Source organism: Jaculus jaculus, chromosome 1 (assembly GCF_020740685.1).
Source record: "Jaculus jaculus isolate mJacJac1 chromosome 1, mJacJac1.mat.Y.cur, whole genome shotgun sequence".
In the NCBI taxonomy this organism is placed as follows: Eukaryota; Metazoa; Chordata; class Mammalia; order Rodentia; family Dipodidae; genus Jaculus; species Jaculus jaculus.
This window is the reverse complement of record NC_059102.1, coordinates 316,133,083-316,155,156: the sequence shown is the minus strand read 5'-3', so window position 1 is coordinate 316,155,156 and position 22,074 is coordinate 316,133,083. Positions and strand designations below refer to the sequence as shown.

Sequence of the window (22,074 nt, the reverse complement as noted above, 5' to 3'; positions counted from 1 at the left end):
GTGGGCTAGAGAGCCGGCTCAGTGGGTAAAGTGCTTGCCACGCAATTGCAAGGACCTGGGTTCTAGACAACTGCGGTGGCGCGCGGTGGGGAGTAGAAGGTGGCAGATCCCCAGAGCTCAAGGGACTGTCTAATCTAGCTGAATCCGTGAGGTCTAGGGTTAGCAAGAGACCTTGTCTCAGAAAAAAGTAATAATGATAATAAATAAGGTGAAAACTGAGGAAGACACTCAACATCAACCCCTGGCTTCTGCACACATGTGAGACCACACATGGGCACACCGCACATATATACATGCTAAAAACGAATTTAAACAAATAACTCCACACAGACAAACAACAAAAAGAAGCTGGAGAGGTGGCATAGCGGTTAAGGTGTTTGTCTACAAAGCCAAAGAACCCAGGTTCGATCCCCCAGGACCCACGTAAGCTGGATGCACAAGGTGGCGCATGCTTCTGGAGTTCTTTTGCAGTGGCTGGAGGCCCTGGCACGCCCATTCTCTCTCTCTATATGCCTCTCTCTCTCAAATACATAAAAATAAAATAGTTTAAAACAACAACAGCAAAGAATCTTCTAAAGGTACTGGGTAGGTTTTTGCATGGGTTCAGTGAGCTAAGTCTAATCCACTGTAAGAGCCCTTTGACTGTTATTTTAGCTCATGAAGGGACTGTGGTTTATATGCTGAAAGTGGCAAAGAATGAGAGAAAGTTATTCATCCCTGCTAGATCACTTTGCTCCTAAATTAAGCCTTAATTTATATCTATCCTCCTTCCAAAAGAAGGTAGACTTCAGCATTGGAAATTCGAGTTCCCAGCAGTACCCCTCGGATTTTGCTGGTCAAACTTTGACTCGGCTTCTTGAATGTACTGCATCCCTGAACAGGACCCAGTTCTGTCCCAAGTGGTAACAAAAGACTTAACATCATTATGTCACTGTTTCCTTCACCCTTAAAAAGCCTAAAGACAGCCTGGAATACAACTGAAAACCATTACAGATGCTTTAAGAATAAATGTTTTGTTATCTAGAAATAACTGCTTTTTGTTGCCTACATGAGCGCATTTTATGAGATGCATGGTGTCAAGGGCTATAGATATTTCCTCTGAGTCCCACAATGCTGCACAACAGGAATCATCCCTATTTTACACATGAAAGGCTCAAATTCAAAGAAATTACATGCTGGCCACATTCAAGAGTGGCACAACAGAAAAGAGGAGAATTAGGGGTTCTAATGCAAGTCCCACCCCACCACCCTGCTCAGCACTATGAGATTGTTAATAACCTCCCTTGCCATCAGATTATTTAATGTGAAAATAGCTTAAGAAGTAACAACAGGGCTAAATAGATACTAAGGCAGAATCCAACCAGAAAAAAAAAAAAAAAATATATATATATATATACACATACATATATATATATATATATGTATGTATAATGCAGAAAAATGAAAGTTAACAAGCTCTCTCTAAAAATACTAGATTTCTGCTATTACATTTTAGGAAGAAATTTGCCCAGATTTATCTTTCTGAAGTAGGTTTTTCATCAGCTAACTATATGCTGCCAATAAGAGAGCTGGGGAGGAGTAGGCAAGGATACCCCAACTGGGAAACAAGGGTCTATCTGAGTGGAAAAGAGTGTTTCATAGGAGATAAAGAGAACTCAAGATATAGCCAAAAGGGAAGAGCTAAGTTAAAAGAACTCTCAACTGTTCTGGGGAGATGCCTCAGTGGTTAAAGATGCTTGCTTACAAAGCCTGACATCCCTGGCTCAGTTCTTTAGCACCCACGGAAAGCCAGATGCAAAACGGATGCATGATTCTGGAATGTGCTTGCATTGGCAAGAGCCCCTGGCATGTGCATACATACACATAAATAAATAAATAAATAAATTTATTTAAAATTAAAAAAAAAGAATTCTGGCAGCCAGGCATGGTGGTGCACGCCTTTAATCCCAGCACTTGGGAGGCAGAGGTAGGAGGATCTCCATGAGTTCATGAGTTCAAGGCCACCCTGAGAACACAGAGTCAATTCCAGGGCAGCCTGGGCTAGAGACCCTACCTCGCAAAAAAAAAAAAAAAAAAAAAAAAAAAAAAGAGCTCTTGGGCTGAAGACACGGCTCAGTAGTTAAGGCAGTTTACCCATGTTCAACGCCTAGTCCCTATGTAAAGTGAGATGCACAAAGTGGTACATGCGACTGGAGTTCATTTGCAGGGGCTGGAGGCCCTGGTGTGCCCGTTCTCTCTTCTCTGCTGGGTGTGGTGGCACACACCTTTTAAGCCAGCACTAGGAAGGCAGAGGTAGGAGGATCATTGTAAATTTGAGGCCAGCCTGAGACTACATAGTGAATTCCAGGCAAAGCAAGACCCTACCATAAAAAAGAAGAAGGAAAAGAACTCTTGACTAATTTTTTTTTATTTTTGCTTATTTTTATTTATTTATTTGAGAGCAACAGACAGAGAGAGAAAGAGGCAGGTAGAAAGAGGGAGAGAGAATGAGTGCGCCAGGGCTTCTAGCCACTGCAAACAAACTCCAGATGCGTGCGCCCCTTGTGCATCTGGCTAACGTGGGTCCTGGGGAACTGAGCCTCGAACAGGGGTCCTTAGGCTTCACAGGCAAGTGCTTAACTACTAAGCCCTTTCTTCAGCCCAACTCTTGACTATTAAACTAAGGGATTTTTATGCACTTTGCCAAGGAGTAGCATTTACTCTAGACCAAGCTATCCTTTCAGTTTTTCCCTGAACCAATTTGCCAACTAATAGCATCACTGCTACTTTTTTTTTTTTGCATCAAGCCTCCAGCTGGACTCACTGGGCACCTTGAGGAGCTGTGGCATAAACGCCCCTGTGAGTTCCCGTGGCTCCTTCGAGGAGGCCCAGCTGCGTCTCTGGTGGTCAATGGAGGCTGTGTGAAGCAGCAGTCTGGTCTAATATACAGGATGCTGGGCTCTCTCAGCCTCCTCCGAGTCTCATGCCAACCATCCCACCTCTACACAAACTGTAGTCATTTGTTATGTCTTGTTTCCCCAAGCATGGGAGAGCACATCAGGAGGAAAAGGTGAAGGACAGGAGCTTGGGCATGTGGTATACATAAAGTAGGAGGATCATTGTGAGTTTGAGGTCAGCCTGAGAGACTACATAAGAATGAATTCCGGGGCCAGCACCAGACTCTACCTCAAAAAAAAGGAAGCCAGGCATGGTGGCACATGCCTTTAACCCCAGTACTTGGGAGGCAGGGGTAGGAGGATCACTGTAAATCTGAGGCCATCCTGAGACTACATAGTGAATTCCAGGTCAACCTGGACTAGAAAAAGCAAAAACTAAAAAATAAAAAAATGGGCAGGGCGGGCTGGAGAGATGGCGTAGCGGTTAAGCGCTTGCCTGTGAAGCCTAAGGACCCCGGTTCAAGGCTCAGTTCCCCAGGTCCCACGTTAGCCAGATGCACAAGGGGACGCACGCGTCTGGAGTTCGTTTGCAGAGGCTGGAAGCCCTGGCGCGCCCATTCTCTCTCTCTCCCTCTACCTGTCTTTCTCTCTGTGTCTGTCGCTCTCAAATAAATAAATAAATAAATAAATAAATAAATAAATAAATAAATAAATAAATAAATAAATAAAAATGGGCAGGGCTAAACATGACACAAATAGATACAGGTGACACTATAGCCATCCGCTGCCACCCCGTGAAACATACAAGATCCTTTCAGCACCCTTTGATTGTCTTAGTGTTGTCTCGAGGCTTCAGAATGCCTCTGCCAGGGTCTTGAAGGTCGTCTGCAGAGTGTCGTATACTGCGGGCCTCTCCAGACTCCTTCAAGGACTTCGGTGCTGGCCTGCCCCACCTGCAGTGCGACCTGTGCTCAGATGCTCGTGACGGAAGCGGTCCTTTGCCGTGGAGCCCGGCGCTGCCGTCTGTTCTCGTGTTTGCAGAGCTAGACCAGAGCTGCCCCCACAAGTCCCACACAGGAGTTTATGCTGGTCCTTCTGGACCTCAACACAGGTGAATGCTGAAAGGAAGGAACCAGCATCTCAGTGTCCACCACATTCTAGGATGTTGAGAATCAGTTAACTGCAGTTTTGTAGGTGCCTCCATTTTTAACTTGCTTCTTAAATGTTTCTTTCACGTTTATCTGTGTGTATGTAGTATGTATGGTGGTGTGTGTTCATGTGCATGTGTGTGGAGGCCAGAAGATGGTGTCATATACTCTCTTCTATTGCTTTTGTTGTTTGTTTGTTTCTTTTTTTTTTAATTTTTTTTTTATTTATTTATTTGAGAGCGACAGACACAGAGAGAAAGACAGATAGAGGCAGAGAGAGAGAATGGGTGCACCAGGGCTTCCAGCCTCTGCAAACGAACTCCAGACACGTGCGCCCCCTTGTGCATCTGGCTAATGTGGGACCTGGGGAACCGAGCCTCGAACCAGGGTCCTTAGGCTTCACAGGCAAGCGCTTAACCACTACGCCATCTCTCCAGCCCTGTTTGTTTGTTTCTTAACGGCAGGGTCTCACTCTAGCCCAGGCTGACCTAGAACTCACTCTGTAATCCCAGGCTGGCCTCAAACTCACAGTGATCCTCTTACCTCTGCCTCCCAAATGCTGGGATTAAAGGCTTGTGGCCACCACATTTTCTCTCCATTCTTGGGTGGTTCTTATTCTAATGATAGGACTGTCAGTCATTATGGTTTACAGGAAGAAATATTTCAAACAATCTTGTCCTACCCCCCCCCTTATTTTTTTTTTTTTTTGAGGTAGGATCTCGCTCTAGCCCAGGCTGACCTGGAATTCACTATGGAGTCTCAGGCTGGCCTCAAACTCACGGCGATCCTCCTACCTCTGTCTCCCTACTGCTGGGTTTAAAGGTGCAAGCCACCATGCCTGCATGGCTTGTCCCTCATTTTAGGCCATACAGGTGAGTGGCCTGCATGATGGGGGGTAAAGCCAGTCTCAATGTCCAAGCGGCCCTTGTGGCTCAGGGTTGGTGGAGAGGAACCATCCTGGAAAAACACCCAACTCCCAGCTGTTATGGCCTGTGCTACCCAGCAGAGGTCAGACTGGCTCTAGCCAGAAAATCAGGGAGGGGGCTCAGGCAGGCAGGGTTTCTCAACTTCTGACATTGAAGACCAGAGAGTTCTCTGTTGCTAGGGAAAGATTGCCTTGTATAGTACAGGATTTTTAGTGGCATCCCAGGCTTCCACCCACTACATTCCAGTTCCAGCCCCCTCCCACCCCAGTTGAGACAATCAAAATGTCCCCAGACATTCCCAAATGTCTAACGAGAGGGAAATTTCTCCTAGTTGAGAGCCACTGGGTTAGGAGGATAAAGGGATGTTGGAACACAGAACAGTACCAAAAGGCTATCCACTATTTCTGAGGCTCTAAAAATTGTTCTTAAGGATCAAACAAGAAATACAGGCAACTGAAGATATTCAGATTAAGGGCAATGAAGACCTTGATAATGAAGGCAATTGAGCAATAAAACTGGCTATCTGGAGAGCTATAAAATGCCATTGGAGACTTTTCTTTTCTCGTTTGGAAACTTTGAGCTTGCTGTTCTTTTTGAGACAGGGTCTTATGTGGCCCATGCTGTCCTCGAACTTACTATGTACCCCACCATGATCCTGAACTCCTGATCCTCCTTCCTCCTCCTCAAGAGTGCCACATTCTATGCAGTGCTGGGAATTGAACCCAAGGAGACATGCATGCTAGACAAGCACTCTATCAACTGAGCAATATTCCAGCCCCCCTCCCCCCTTTTTAAGGCAGGGTCTCATTCTAACTCTAGCTTGATCTCACAATCATGCTCTGCCTCAGTCTCCCAAGTGCTAGATTAAAGGCATATGCCACCACACCCAGTCCCAAAAGCTTTCCTTAATACCCAGGAAATATTGAGAGATTTAGCTCTATTATTCAGGAGAGATGGCTTAGTAGTTAAGGTGCTTGCCTGCGAAGCCTAAGGACCCAGGTTCAATTCCCCAGGACCCACGTAAGCCAGATACAGAAGGTGGCACATGAGTCTGGAGTACATTTGCAGTGGCTGGAGGCCCTGGCATGCCCATCCTCTCTCTCTCCCTCTCAAATAAATAAATAGATAATTTAATTAAAAAAAAAAAGGTCTTAGGAACCAGGGTTAAAGACCAACATTAGCAAACCTCTTAGCAATTCTACAAATAAAGGTTTTAAGAGTTCTATGTGAGGTATTGGGGCAGAAGCCAGTATAGACAGCTGTTATTATACCACAACGTCACATTGCAGCTTGTTCATTCACAGGCACAGCCCAAGGTATTGTGATTGCCACAGGGGACTCCACGGTGATGGGCAGAATCGCCTCTCTGACGTCAGGCCTGAAGATGACCCAGACCCCCATTGCTGCCGAGATCGAGCACTTCATCCACCTCATCACGTCCGTGGCCGTCTTTCTCGGTGTCACTTTTTTTGTACTCTCACTTATCTTGGGCTATGGCTGGCTGGAGGCTGTTATTTTTCTTATTGGAATCATTGTGGCCAATGTACCTGAAGGTCTTCTGGCCACTGTCACTGTGAGTACACGGGGGGGGGGGGGGGCACCCTCACAGCAGATAAGGGAATGGAGTCACTAGTAGGCTTTTCTTATGTTTGTTTGTTTTGGTTTTTCTAGGTAGGGTCTCACTCTGGCCCAGGCTGACCTGAAATTTTCACTATGTAGTCTCAGGGTGGCCTCAAACTCATGGTGATCTTCCGACCTCTGCCTCCCAATTGCTGGGATTAAACGCGTGCGCCACCATGCCCGGCCTCCACTAGTATACTCTCTGTTAGCTTCTCGGAGTTGTAGAGTATTCCTGATATGTATATTGTTGTCAGAGATAATTTAGCTTCCAGTCTTTTTTGTTTTCTTTTTTAATTTTTTTCATTATTTATTTATTTATTTGAGAGCGACAGACACAGAGAGAAAGGCAGAGAGAGAGAAAGAGAGAGAGAGAAAGAATGAATGGGTGTGCCTGGGCCTCCAGCCACTGCAAACGAACTCCAGACACGTGCGCCCCCTTGTGCATCTGGCTAATGTGGGTCCTGGGGAATCGAGCCTCAAACCAGGGTCCTTAGGCTTCATAGGCAAGCGCTTAACCGCTAAGCCATCTCTCCAGCCCCCAATCTTCATTTAATATTTATGTATTTAAGAGAGAGAGAAAGAGGCAGGTAGAGAGAATGGGCATACCAGGGCCTTCAGCCACTGCAAATGAACTATAGACACATGCACCACCTTGTGCATCTGGCTTACTTGGGTCCTGGGGAATCAAACCTGGGTCTTTAGGTTTGGCAGACAAGCACCCTAACTGCTAAGCCATCTCTCCAACCCTAGCTCCCAGTATTAAACTTCCTCTGCCCGTTTTCTGGTGCCTGCTCTTTCTCCTCAATGACAGAGAAAGCAAGTTATAATGAAGATAAAAAGAAAGTAAGCTCTAGTCTCAAGTGCTCTGACTGGTGAGCTTGACCAAGTCACTTAAATCTCCAAGCTTCAATCATTCATCAGTTTTTAGGGAAAGATTAATTTAGAAGTAGAATTAGAGGGTTGGAGAGATGGCTTAATGGTTAAGGCGCTTGCCTGCAAAGCCTAAGGACCCAGGTTCAATTCCCCAGGACCCACATAAACCAGATGCACAAGGTGATGCAAGCATTTGGAATTCATTTGCAGTAGCTAGAAGCCCTGTCATGACACTGTCATTCTTTCTCTCTTTCTTTCTCCCTCTCTTTCCCCACCCCCTGTGCCTCCCTCTCAAAAATAAAAAATAAATAGAATTACAGAATCCTACTGGAAAGAGCTTCAAAGACCTTTTAAATTCAACCTTTGAGCCAACATTGAACATCCTCTAAAAGATCCACGTGAGATCATTATGGGCTTTTTTTTTTTTTCTTTCTGATAATGGAAAGTATACACTTTTTTGTCTCTGCCCAGCTCACTGTTGGATCACTTCAGTTAAGTTCCATTGTGTTGAGCAGAATTATACTTCCTATTCTATGCTAGTTTTCCCAACTGAAGAACCACAATGAAGAGATTCTTTCTCCCATAATCTACCCTCTGGTTTTTGGTGGTTTTTTTTTTTTTTTTATTTGTGTGTGTGTGTGTGTGTGTGTGTGTGTGTGTGTGTGTTTGAGAGTCTCCCTCTAGCCCAGGCTGACCTGGAACTCACTCTGTAAGCTCCAAGCTGGCCTTGAATTCATGGGGATTCTCTTACCTCAGCCTCCCAGTTGCGTAGATTTTAGCTGTGAGCCACCCCACTCGGCTGTCTTTGTATGTTTTTGATAGTAGCCATTACTCCCCTTTAGAGTCTTCAGGTGATGTAATCATTTTTCCTTTAACCTGTCTTCCTCTGAAAAGGTCTTCAGCCCTCTGTCTTCTTGGTGACCTGTGTGGGGTATACTCTAGTTTATCAATATTCTTCTTAAAATAGAAATGACAATAGCTGGGCGTGGTGGCGCACTCCTCTAATCCCAGAACTTGAGAGGCAGAGGTAGAAGGATTGCCGTGAGTTCGAGGCCACCCTGAGATTACTGAGTGAAATCCAGGTCAGCCTGGGCTAGAGCAAGACCCTACCTTGAAAAACAAAGTAAGAAAGAAATGACAATAATAGTTTGGATGTGTTTGGAAAACATTGGGACCCAGGGGTGTTATGTAATAAATTATAACTTCATAATTTGAATTCTATACTTACATAACCACAGCATAGAAGAATTTGTTGGCTTTTAAAACAATCCTGCCACGTACTTGACTTACATTGAATTGACTGAGCAATGAAAATTCAGTTTAAATGATTTCTCAAGTGCTTTCCAATATTTTGACATTCTTTCCCAATGTCATCCCTCTCTCCTGCCCATTCTTATTTGAAACTGTTGGCACAATGCACCCTCCACATACAGCATTGCATAACTCAGTAAGATATTAGTTATCTGTGTGGTGCCTGGAAAGAGTAGACCTGAGAGAGAGAGGTGTGGTCTGCGTTTAGTGCTGCTGAACAGAGAGGCTGCGAGGCTGCTGGGGGAGGCCCTGTTCTCTGCGCCAGTCTGGAGAGGGAGTACGCTGAAACTCTCCCAGTGAAGCACACACCACGTTCACGCCCTCAGTGTCCTTGATGACAGTAACAGGTGGAATTTCTAGAGTAGGTAGGGAATAAGAGGGAAGGGGCAATAGTCAAGCTTCCAAAACACAGCTCATGAGTTAAGACCCCGATCAGTCCATTCTCTCCCCCGTCGGTGGCTCCAGGTGTGCCTGACCCTGACAGCCAAGCGCATGGCGCGCAAGAACTGCCTGGTTAAGAACCTGGAGGCGGTGGAGACGCTGGGCTCCACGTCCACCATCTGCTCTGACAAGACGGGCACCCTCACCCAGAACCGCATGACCGTGGCCCACATGTGGTTTGATAAGACTGTGTATGAGGCTGACGTCTCTGAAGAACAGACTGGTGAGTAGTGGAACTGGTAGAACAAGAGCGGAAGGATTTGGGGGGTGTCAGGAGTGAGTTGAGAGAATAGTGAGTCCAGACAAAGAAAAAAAAAATGTCCCCTCTGTGCAATATTTGGGTACAAATCAAAGTACAAATAAACCCCTGTGCTTGATTTTTGCTTTTTTTTTTTTTAAGTATATATTTTATGGGGCTGGAGAGATGGCTTGGTGGTTAAAGCATTTGCCTGCAAAGCCTAAGGACTCCAGTTCGATTCCCCAGGACCCACATATGCCAGACGCACAAGGTGGCGCATGCATCTGGAGTTCATTTGCAGTGGCTGGAGGCCCTGGCACACCCATTCTCTCTTCCTCTCTCTCTTCATCTTTCTCTCTCTCTCTCTCTCAAAGAAATAAATAAAAATGAAGTTTAATATTTATTTATTTATTTCCAAGGAGAGAATGGGCACACCAGGACTTCTAGCCCCTGCAAACGAAACTCCAGATGCATGCACCATTTTGTGTAACTGGCTTTACGTCAGTACTGGGGAATTGAACCTGGGTCATTAGGTTTTGCAGACATGTGCCATTGAGCCATCTTTCAAACCTTCTTTTTTTTTTTCATTTTTATTTTTTGGAGGTAGGATCTCACTCTAGCTTAGGCTGACCTGGAATTCGTTATTTAGTCTCAGGGTAGCCTCCAATTCATGGCAATTCTCCTACCTCCGCCTCCAGAATGCTGGGATTAAAGGTGTGTCTCACCATGCCCAGATATTTTTCTTTTTGAAAAAATTTATTCTTGTTTATTTTTATTTATTTATTTGAGAGCGACAGACAGGGAGAGAAAGATTGATAGAGAATGGGCACACCAGGGCCTCCAACCACTGCAAACGAACTCCAGATGCATGTGCTACCTTGTGCATCTGGCTTATGTGGGTCCTGGAGAATCAAGCATTGAACCAGGGTCCTTAGGCTTCACAGGCAAGCACTTAACCACTAAGCCATCTCTTAAGCGCCCCCCCCCCACTTTTTTCTTTTTTAAAGACAAGATTTCATGTAGCCCAAGTGAGCCTTAAACTCTGCATTTAGCTAAAGATAACCTTCAACTACTGATCCTCCTGCCTGTACCTTCTGAGTATAATGCCATGCTTTTAAACTCTCCTATCCCCTTGTTTATAGTTCTTCTCTCCTTCCACCCTAGGGAAAACATTTCCCAAGACCTCTGCTACTTGGTTTCACCTCGCTCAAATCGCTGGCCTCTGCAATCGAGCTGACTTTAAGCCTCACCAGGAGAACGTAGACATACCTCAGGTATCAGGCCTAACTAAGCGCGCAGGTACCTCTGTCCAGAACGCCACCCAAACCTCTCAAAATATGTCTTTCCTGGCACTCAGTGATTTCCTGCAAATACTGCCTTCCTTCCCCATTCTGCCTCTCTCCTTGTGACCAGAGGGACACCCTGTGCCCAAGCAGTGTGCTCCTGGCGCTTACAACGCAAACCCTGCCTTGCAGCGGGCAACCACGGGGGACGCTTCTGAATCAGCCCTTCTCAAATTCGTCGAGCTGTCCTACCATTCGGTGAAGGAAATGAGAGAGAAGAGACCCAAGGTGGCAGAGATCCCTTTTAATTCTACCAACAAGTACCAGGTACAGAACTGACAGAGGTAGGGGAGTGGCGGGGGCGTGGGCTCCTCAGTGGGGGCACAGGAGCTGAGCCTTTGCCTCCAGCTGTGCTCTGAGCCCAGCAGTAGCTCTCAAGAGCCAGTTAGGAAGAAGGCTCGCTTAAGGAAAGTGACCGGCGGTGACCAGAAGGGACGAGGGAAGCAGAGAATTGGTGCTTAGTCCCAGGGGCAGCGCTGGCCGCATCACTGCGCCACGTGCAGACAGAGCAAATCAAGGCGGCCCCAGGCCGCGTGGGGCAGTCACCAGGTCACCCACGGCGCCGGCTGCACCTGTCTGCCACTGTGGGGTCGCGCGGTGTGTCGCGAAGGCACTCTACTCCTCACCCTTCCCTTGGTGCCAATCCCAGTGGCAGGTCGGCGGTTAGAGGTTCGCATGTTTGTCAAGTTTTTTTTTCATTTCCCAAGAGCACTGAGCCATCATGCAGGGAGGAATAGGCAAGAGAAAAGAAAATGCTGAGTAATGGACGGTGGTGGTATCAACAGGAAAATCGGTAAATCTGGGCACTGTTGGCTGTTGGTAATTTTGGCGCTCAGGGATCAAGAGTTCAAGGCCAGCCTGGGCTATATAGCAAGCTGCTGTCTACAAAAACAAAACAAAACAACCCTCCCCCCCAACACAAAAACAAAAATAACAACAATAAAATAAAATCGGGTGTGGTAGCTCACATCTATAATACTAGCCTGTGGCAGGAGGATTGCTGTGAATTCAAGGCCAGCCTGGGCTACTGAGTTTCAAGCCAGCCTGAGCTACAGTGTAAGAGCCTTTGCCTTTCCTTCTCTCCCTCCCTACCTACCTCCCTCCCTTTCTTCCTTCTTCCCTCCCTCCTTCCCTCTCTCTTTTTATCTTTCGAGAAAGAGAAAAAATGGGTATGCCAGGGCCTCTTGATGCTGCTGTGAACAAACTCCAAGATGCATGTACCACATTGTGCATCTAGGCTTTTACATGGGCACTAGGGAATCAAAATCAGGCTTTGCATACAAGTGGCTTTAACCACAGAGCCATCTTCCCAGCCCAAAAACTTATCTTAAAAAAACAAAATGGAAGGCCGGGCATGGTGTCGCACGCCTTTAATCCCAGCACTCATGAGGCAGAGATAGGAGGATTGCCATGAGTTCTAGGCCACCCTGAGACTACACAGTGAATTCCAGGTCAGCCTGAGCTAGAGTGAGATCCTACCTCAAAAACAAAAACGGAGTGAGTATGGTGGCTAAGGCCTATAATCTAACACTCAGAAGCTGAGGTAAATTGATTGCTATGAGTTCAAGGTCAGCCTGAGCTATCGAGTGAGTTGCAGGTTAGCCTGGACTAGCCTGAGACCTTGCTTTAAACAAACAAACAAATAAAAACCCCCATGCAAAATAAGCTAACAAACAAACAAAAAAATCCATGGAGGGCTGGGCATGGTGGCACTGATCTTTAGTCTCATAACGTGGGGAAGACTGAGATAGGAGAATTACCATGAATTTGAGGACAACTTGGGACTCCAGATTAGCTTGTGCTAGAGTGAGACTCTGCCTCAAAAAAAAAAGAGAGAGAGAAAAACCTAAGAAATAAATTGGACTCCTCCCCAACTGGGCAGCTCTGTCTGTTACACGTCCATTTTCTGCCTTTTACTTTCTGTTTTATGTTCTAATGAAGCCCCTTTTTTTGGTTTTTGAGGTAGGGTCTCACTCTAACCCAGGCTGACTTGGAATTCACTATGTAATCTCAGGCTGGTCTTGAACTCATGGGGATCCTCCTACCTCTGCCTCCCAAGTGCTGGGATTAAAGGCGTGCACCACCATGCCTGACTATGAAGCCTTCTTTAACAAAGAAAAAAGAAAGAAAGAAAGACCCATAGAGTGATAGGAAAAAGTACTTTCTCAAGTGAGTTTGGCAGACTGAAGAGTCTCCAGGAGGAGGCAGAGCACAGTAAGTGCCTTACCGTGACCGGAGGTCAACCGACCGTTTTCTTTGGGGAGTGGTTTTTTTTTTCAGCTACCATAAAGACCAGACGTTCAGGTATGAACAGAAGGGGAAATGAGACTCCCAAGTCACTTTTACCTGTCTTGAAGCAGACATAACAAAATAGCCCAGACTATATAGATCTTTAAAAACTGAATTACTAGTATTTTCATATAGAACCACTGAGTAAGCAGGAATTAAGTAGATCCATGCTTCCTGCTTGACTGGTTTCAGTCACTGTAATAAAATAGGTCTCCTAGGTCCAAACTGTAGAGTTGATTTCTACTTTTTTTTTCCTTTTCTTTCTTTCTTTCTTTTTTTTTTTTTTTAATGACATTTGGTGGCCTCACTAACCAGACAGGAATTCTGTGGTTTGGCAAGACTAGAGTAAAGCCTTTGGAAAGAATTAGGTACCTCTCCCTCCATGGGATTCAAAATAAAAACAAAATATATTCACAATTGGAAGAACTTGGAAGAGTTGGACTGACCAACAAATAACCACGTCCTCCCCCATTACTATGTAGTGCTTCTGAGCTACTATCGTTCCAGTGGCAAGCCTGGTCTCTGGGGTACACCATGACAGGCCAACTCACCAGTCCCCCAGTTCTGGAAGGCTCCCAGCAAAGCGGAGCTCCAGTCTGAAGGGGTTGCTCAGTCTATCAGTCATTTTCGAAGCTTGCTCTACTCCCCTCTGTGAGACAGAAGGAAAATGAGAAGAATCTCCGCCTTGGCATTTCCAGGCTTCTTCCTGTCTTCTTTATCTGTATTCTTTTTTAAAAGTTACTTATTTATTTATTTGAGAGAGATAATGGGCACTCCAGGGCCTCTAGTCACCGCAAACAAACTTCAAAACAACCTTCATAATAGAAAAGTACAGATAAAGCTAGAGAGAGAGGGCTCAGTGGTTAAGGTGCTTGCCTGTGAAGCCTAAGGACCCAGGTTCAATTCCCCAGTACCCACGTAAGCCAGATGCACAAAGTGGCACATGTGGTGTCTGGAGTTTGTTTGTAGAAGTCCTGGCATGCCCATTCCCCTCCCCCCACTCTCTCTCTCTCTGTACAAATAAATAAAAATTAAAAAAAGGATTTGGGGTTTTTTGTTTACCAAGTTACTAGCTGAAAAAAATCTTGCTCTCACTTCTGGGCTTTTCATTCATTCAACAACTATTTATTGAGCACGAAGAAAAGTGGCCTTTGTTAATGTTTTATAGCTCTCTGTTTAAACAAGTTAAAATGTTTCCCTTTAATTGCTTAAGCATATTTTGAACACCGCTGAGCAGTCTCTAACAAACAGGTGCAACCACATTTTATGAGCCTATTTCTCACCCTGCTTGCCCTTTAGGAAGTTCAGTCTGGCCTCCCCTGGGCTCCCACAGCGACTTTCAATGTGCTGATTTTGCTCCCAACAGGGGATAATAGCAGGCATTTCCTAGGAACCCTGGAGTTCCTTTTCATAGATCAGAGACCAAGGGAAAATGGAAAACGTAAGCCATCTGATTTCTCACTCCCCGTGCTGTGGTCTCCACACGCAGATTTCTTGAACACGGCTTCACCCACCTCACCAAGCACCCAAACACTAGGTGGTCCCACTCAGGCGACATCCCACAACTGGAGGGAGAATGGCTGGAAATTAAATTATTTTAGCTTGTATGGCACAGTTTTCAAAGTATTTATTTTTTTCGAGGTAGGGTCTCACTACAGCCCAAGATGACCTGGAATTTGAGCTCATGGTGATCCTCTTACCTCTGCCTCCCCAGTGCTGGGATTAAAGGTGTGCACCACCACACCCGGCTCAAAGTATTTTTTTTTTTTACAACTAGTTATGATTAAAAAAAAAATTGAAGTAGGCAAGGCAGGACCTTTTACCCTTCATGGAAGAAATCAAGGCTTTGCAGGATTGAGTGGCTTTACCTGAGATCACAAAGCAAACATGGTCGCAGAGTACAGGTCTTCAAGCTCTGTCTTTCCTGTCTGCCTGAGCCTCTGCAATTAGGAAGGAAGCAAGAGGAAGGGAGATGGCTGCTGTATCCTCAAAGAGCTTCTGAGAAGATAATAGTTTCCTGTGCAAATATTACCAGGCTGGGCCGAGGTGGGAGTTAGGATGGGCTGGGTGAGGTCTTGAGTCTGATTTGGCCTGGTGGGAGGGATGGGGCTGTTATAGTCCCTATGAGAGAATTACAGGCCACCACAGGTCTCACTCTAGCCCAGGCTGACCTGGAATTCACTATGTAGTCTCAGGGTGGTCTCAAACTCACGGCAATCCACCTACCTCTGCCTCCCAAGTGCTGGGTTTAAAGGCGTGCGCCACCACGCCCGGCTCTGAGAGTCCTTTATTAAGCCAGTGACTGACAGGAGGACTAATGCCAAAGGAATCCTCCGTGAAGAAATCAGGACATTTTTAAAGGCAAAACCCACACAAATTATAATGAGATCAATGCCCAGTGAAGGTTAGAGTAGCCTTGTGACAACAGTTATTTTGATCATCCATCTGCAGTTATTTGGGCTATACATTGTGGAGTCATTTGGGTTATATATCTGGGCCACAATCAGGACATGGAAAATCCTGACTGTGCTGACAATGTGGACATGACTGTGGCGGGGGAGGGGCAATAGTGGCAGAAAAGCACCCCTTCAGTCACAAAATGAAGTCAGGGCCCCATGGCATTCCCTTAGTTATTTCAGGGCTACCATGAAAGAGAACAACACTGACTCTCACCCAGCCTTCCACAGCCTCTGGTTCCGTTGCTGTCCTCCTCTCCCTAGATGTCCATCCACCCTCGGGATGATGACCCCCAGACCTACGTGCTGCTGATGAAGGGTGCTCCCGAGAGGATCTTAGAGTTCTGCTCGACTTTCCTCCTGCATGGACGGGAGTACCCAATGGATGATGAAATGAAGAAGGACTTCCAAAATGCCTACTTAGATCTGGGAGGTCTGGGAGAGCGCGTGCTGGGTGAGGGGCACCTTTGAAAGAAGCCATCATGATGGTCATTTGTGGGGTGAACACTGCAAGACATGGCGGTGAGTGGGCCGGGGACATGGAGAGAGGTAAGAGTGACTGCTGGTCTTTTGTCTCCCTCCAGGGTTCTGCTTCTTGAATTTGCCTAGGACCTTCTCTAAGGGATTCCAGTTTAACACCGAAGAAATTAATTTCCCCATGGAAAACCTGTGTTTTGTGGGCCTTATATCCATGATCGACCCTCCTCGCACTGCCGTGCCTGATGCTGTGAGGAAGTGTCGCAGTGCAGGGATTAAGGTAAATAACTGTCTGCACACTTCAGAAGTTCCTCACCGGTCAGCCTGGAGCAGCTACGAGGAAGGCTGGCGCAGAGGTAGTGCTCAATAGTGGCGACTTAATTCATTTCTGCCTCCTTGAGCTTGAGTAATACTCTCAGGAAATAGCGAAGAGTTTCTTCTAGAAGCCTATCTTGCACTGATCGTTAGAATCGCCAATGAAGCTTGAAAATTCTAGTATCTAAAGCCACACCCAGACCCATTAATTTTAAAACTCTCTAGATGAGCCTTGAAGGATCTGTACTTCAGTAACATTCCTAGAACTATGAACAAACGAGAACCAATGGTCGGCATAGTGCTTCTTAACTAACGCGCGTGTGAATCACTCAAGGGCCTTTTCTCTTTGTTTATTACTTATTGTGATTTGCATACAGGGAGACCGAGAGAGTGTGCACAAGCAAACGGGAGCACCAGGGCCTCTTACCACTGCACGCACCACTTTGTACCTCTGACTTTACGTGGGTACTGGGGATTCAAACCTGGGCCATCTGGCTTGCAAGCAAGCCCATCAACTGCTAAGCCATCTCTCCAGCTCCTGCTTTTGTGTGTGGTGTGTGTGTGATTTTTTTGAGGTAGGGTCTCCCTCTAGCCCAGGCTGACCTAGAATTCACTGTGTCGTCTCAGGGTGGCCTTGAACTCACAGGCGATCCTCCTACCTCTGCCTCCAGAGTGCTGGGATTAAAGAAAAGCATGCGTTACCACACCCAGCTTCTTTTTTTTTTTTTTTTTTTTTTTCTTTTTATTGCAACTCTTGATTCATTATGTCTAGGGCTCCTGAAAGTTGCACTTTTGTGATATATATATATTGATTATATTATATAATTGATTATATATATACATATATATCATATTGAGCACATATGCCCTTATTGCCCTTTTATATCCTTTTCCCACCAAACCCTTTCTTCCCACCACTTAAGAACCTTACTAGTAGCTACAACACAGAAAATGACTTGCCCCCTTCCCCAGCAACCATTAACTGCCATTAGTTCCTCAGGTAGGGTGTGGGGCACCATGAGCCCCGCCCCCACCCATGGTGGACTGCTGGGTGGCCCTATCATGTGTAGGCAGCCACAGCTGCTGTGAGCTCATGAGAGCAGTGGCCACGTCATGTCCAGATGACATTGTTCCACAGCAGTTTTCCCCAACCTCCCAATCTTACTTTCTTTTTTTGTTTCCCTGGTTTTTCAAGGCAGGGTTTCACTCTAGCCCAGACTGACCTGGAACTTACTATGTAGTCTCAGGGTGGCCTCGAACTCACAAAGGTCCTCCTACCTCCTCCTAAGACATGGGTCACCACCCCCAGCAGGCCTTCCATTCCTTCCATTCCTTCTTGTGCAATGTTCCCTGGGCCTTGGAGGGGAGGTTGCATTTTTTAAGCAAGCTTCCAGGCGATGCTATTGCTGCTGTCTGCAGACCGCAGGAGTAGCTGCTGAGGTGAGTGGCAGAAGGATGTGGTCAAGGGCGCTGGGAGCTGAGGCAGTGAGGATGCGCACTTAGGGGCTGGGGCTGGCTTGCAGTGGGCAGGTGCACTAGCAGGTTCAAATCTCTGGCCTTCGAGGGACAACTGAAGACAAAGGTGAATTGGTCCGAGGGTGAAACTCAGCTGCAGAACAAATCCAGAGCTGGGAAGTCCTCTTTGGTCAGAATGGCCCTGGACTTTATGAAATAGCAACAGAATCCCTCCATATTTTTTTTTCTTTTTTCTTTTGTTTTTTTTTTTGAGGTAGGGTTTCACCTAGCTCAGGCTGACCTGGGATTCACTATGGAGTCTCAGAGTGGCCTTGAACTCACTGCGATCCTCCTACCTGCCTCCAGAGTGCTGAGATGAAAGGCGTGCACCGCCACGCCCGGCTTTTTTTTTTTTTTCTAGATGTACAAACCCAATCCATTCAAATTCAAGCCCATGTAGACCTTGGCCACAATCCCTAGTGAGGTACCTGTGAGCTCCAAGTCATGGGGAGGGGCAGGAGTGAGACAGAAGCCAGGAGAAAAGGTGAGAAGGGGATCTCTTCTCCCCGCCCGCGGTGATTAGCAGCAGGTTAGGGCGGGCACGCTGTAAACCGCAGGGACACCGGGAGCCACGGGAGCTGGGTGGGGGCGGGATGAAGCGAGGGCAGAGCGGTCGAGGACGGCTCTCTCCGTGGAATCCCGAACTCTACAACAGCAGCTCTTGCGTCCACGCGGATTGGAGGAAGCTCGCCGTAGGCATTAAGCAGGGGTCCTGGAGGCCGCCGCGAGTCAGAGAAGGGGACTGGCTCGCCCACCACCACTTGGCGGGGCAGGCTGGTGAGAGATGGCAGGGCAGCAACTTCTTCTAATGGATTAGGCTGCTGTACTGCCTGGCTCTCCACGTCCTGGGAGGAGGCAGACGCATCGGTGACGTTGCTGGCTCTCTGGGTGAGGATGGAGGAGAGCAGAAGGCAGCTGTGGTCGTTGGGGTGGGGTGGGGAGGGGGTTACTAGGGTCCAGCAGCAGCTTCCGCTCCTCCCCGCCCCGGCCCGAGTCCTCGTCCTCACGGCTCCCATGAGGGTCTGAGCGGAGCCTTCTAGTCCAATGCCCTGTGGCTGCCTCTGACATGCAACCACCAACCAGATTCCTCTAATTCTGAGAGGCTGTGTGTTTTTTTCAAAGTAGAGACCCAGATCAGTGATTCACATTTGACAGATTAGATGTTGACACCTTCTTGCTTAAGAATGTGGTAATTTGGCCATTGCCTTTAATCCCACCACTTGGGAGACAGAGGTAGGAGGATGGTTGTGAGTTTGAGACCAGCCTGAGACTACATAGTGAACTCCAGGTCAGCCTGGAGTTAGAGGGAGACCTTACCTTGAAAAACCAATAATAATAATAATATTTTTTTTAAAGCCAAAGGAATGATAGGATTCCTTACAATTTCACTCTTCCAGACACAAGGCAGCCTGGATATCCATGACTTCGCAATGCTTGGCATTACCTACACAAGACCATCATAATAGGAGGAAATGATGACGTCAAAACAAAAGAGGCTAATTGAGAGGGGGAAGGGATATGATTGAGAGTGGGAGTTGTGAAGAGGAAAGTGGGAGGAGAGAATTATCATGATTTAATTGTCTATAGTTATGGAAGATGTCAATAATTTAAAAAAATTAGGGGCTGGAGAGATGGCTTAGCAGTTAAGGCATATGCCTGTGAAGCCAAAGGACCCAGGTTCTATTCTGCAGGACCCATGTAAGCCAGATGCACAAGGGGCACATGCATCTGGAGTCCATTTGTAGTGGCTGGAGACCCTGGCATGCCCATTCTCTCTCTTTCTGTCTTCTCTCTATCTCTCTCTCTCTCTGCTTGCAAACAAGTAAATAAAAATTAACTTTTTTTTAATAAAAGAAAATGGTCCTCAACTTAGTTACAGCACAAGGGGTCAGAGGCAACAGTAAGTAATCTTGGTTGGAGCTGCCCTTGCATTGGACCTATGGCTCTTGTCAGTTTGTACAGGAGTCATCCTGGGCCATGCTTAGTCCACGATCAGTCACAAGGGTGGGTGACAAAAAAAAGGATATGGGAAGTTTGTGAATGAATTCCCCAATCAAGCACCTCACAAAATTTCTGAGGCAGTAAGTTATTTGTGGACACAGCCTTATTATAGAACATCTGCATAGAATAACCAGCGTTGATATTCCCCTACCGTTCTGTAAGCTACCCGTCATGGGATGGAAGAAGGCATTCATCTTAATTTTCTGAGCTTTGGGTTAGACTGTTAGAATGCAGACTAACATTGTATATGCACCGTCTACAATTTATCTCACTTGGGAAATCATGGGTCCCTAGCAGGAAGAGTCACCAGCGTGCTGGCAGATGGAAAGGCCCAAGCGGGTGCACAGAGAAGTGATTTTAGTGAGGATGCCTGCCGGGTCAGAATGGCACTGCAGCCTGAGGCAGAGCCAGCTTGTGCTAATCTGTGAGGGCACTGAGGGCTGGCCATGAGCTAGCAGCCCAAGTGGGAGGCCTCAGTGCTATCTGACCAGTGCTTGTTACGGGCCTGTTTGTGGATCTTGCTGCAATTTTGTACCTCCTTCTGAACTCTGACAGAAAGCTGGCAGACTTGGGGAAGGCTTGTGATTCATTCCCTCTCCCCACAGGGAAGTATAAGATATACAAATGGAGTCATCCTTTAGAACGTAACAGGCACATGGAGAGACCCTCCGGGTCAGCTCTCAAATGTTAATGACGCACACTGATGACTGGCACAGGAAGTTGTATAATGGTTGAAGGGCTGCAAAATCTCTTACAAGGAAATGACTGGGGGACCAAGTTTTCTCAGGGAGCCATGTCCTTATGACTTTATAATAAGTGTGATTTAAAAATACGTTTTTTTATTGGGCTGGAGAGATGGCTTAGTGATAAAGGCCTATAAAGGCCTATAAAGCCTAACGACCCAGGTTTGATTCTCTAGAACCCACGCCAGCCAGATGCACATGGTGGCGCATGTGTCTGAAGTTGGTTTGCAGTGGCTGGAGGCCCTGGCGCACCTATTCTTTCCATATATATATGTATCTGTCTTTGTTTTTTTTTTTTTTTTCTCTCTCTCAAATAAAATTAAAAGTTAATTTTAAATATTTTATTTTTCTTTATTGAGTTGAGAAAGAAGTAGGTAAGTAGAGAGAGAGAGAGAAATAGGTAGATACAGAGAGAGAATGGGTGCACCAGGGCCTCTAGCCACTGCAAACGAACTCCGACCTCCAGATGCGTACTCCCCCTGGTGCATCTGGCTTATGTAAGTCCTGAGGAATCAAACCTGGGTCCTTTGGCTTTGCAGGCAAGTGCCTTAACCACTAAGCCATTTCTCTAGCCCACCCCAATTTTTAAATTATTTATTTTTTTTGCAAGGAGAGAGAGTATGGGAATAGATACACCAGGGCCTCTTTGCACAGCAAAAGAACTTGAGATACATGTGACAATTTGTACATCTGGCTTTATGTGGGTACTGGGGAATTGAACCCGGTAAGCTTTGCAAGCAAGCACCTTTAACCACTAAACCATTTTTCTAGCCTTACGTGTGATCTTACTCCAGAAGTATTCCCAGAGCTGGAGAGATGGTTTAATGGTTAGGGCACTTTCCTGCAAAGCCAAAGGACCCAGGTTCAATTCCCCAGGACCCTTGTAAGGTAGATGCACATGGTGATACATGCATCTGGAGTTCATTTGCAGTGGCTGAAGGCCCTGGCATGCCCATTCTTTCTCTCTACCTTCCTCCTTCTCTCTGTCCCCCCTCAAATAAAAATAAATAATTCTTTTAGCTGGGCATGGTGGCACATGCCTTTAATCCCAGCACTCGGGAGACAGAGGTAGAAGGGTCACCAAGAGTTCAAGGCCACCCTGAGACTACATAGTGAATTCCAGGTCAGCCTGAGCTAGAGTGAGTCCCTACCTCGAAAAACCAGAAAAAAAAAATTTTTTTTAAAGCATTGCCATTGTATTTATCACTTAACTAGGTATCTCAGTAAAATGAAAACACTTGGCCCTCACTGTGAACCTGGCTTCTCTCCAGGAATTGAAACCAGGCTTTGAAGGCCATGTGATAGCCTATATTTTCCTTTCCACTGCTGGAAAGTGTCTCTCAGATGGGTCTGATCTGGAAGAAGCAGGTAGAAAGGCACGAGAGGGCAGCTTGCAAGACTATGTCAGAACATCATAAGTATAGTTACACCAAGATGTTGGGAGGGGGTTCTTTCAGTACTCCATACGTTCCAGAAACTCAGGCCTTGCAGAACTCTGCCAA

At 46.4% G+C, this 22,074-nt stretch overlaps 1 protein-coding gene across 1 annotated transcript in view; it reads left to right on the top strand.

Moving 5' to 3' along the window:
- Positions 1-22,074, top strand: part of Atp1a4 (ATPase Na+/K+ transporting subunit alpha 4) — a 45,397-nt gene that overhangs the window by 7,339 nt on the left and 15,984 nt on the right. The window contains exons 7-12 of the mRNA XM_045153575.1: positions 6,255-6,523; positions 9,220-9,418; positions 10,598-10,707; positions 10,909-11,043; positions 15,786-15,975; positions 16,106-16,278. Of these exons, the coding sequence (XP_045009510.1) occupies positions 6,255-6,523; positions 9,220-9,418; positions 10,598-10,707; positions 10,909-11,043; positions 15,786-15,975; positions 16,106-16,278 (1,076 nt within the window). The remainder of the gene's footprint in view (positions 1-6,254; positions 6,524-9,219; positions 9,419-10,597; positions 10,708-10,908; positions 11,044-15,785; positions 15,976-16,105; positions 16,279-22,074) is intronic.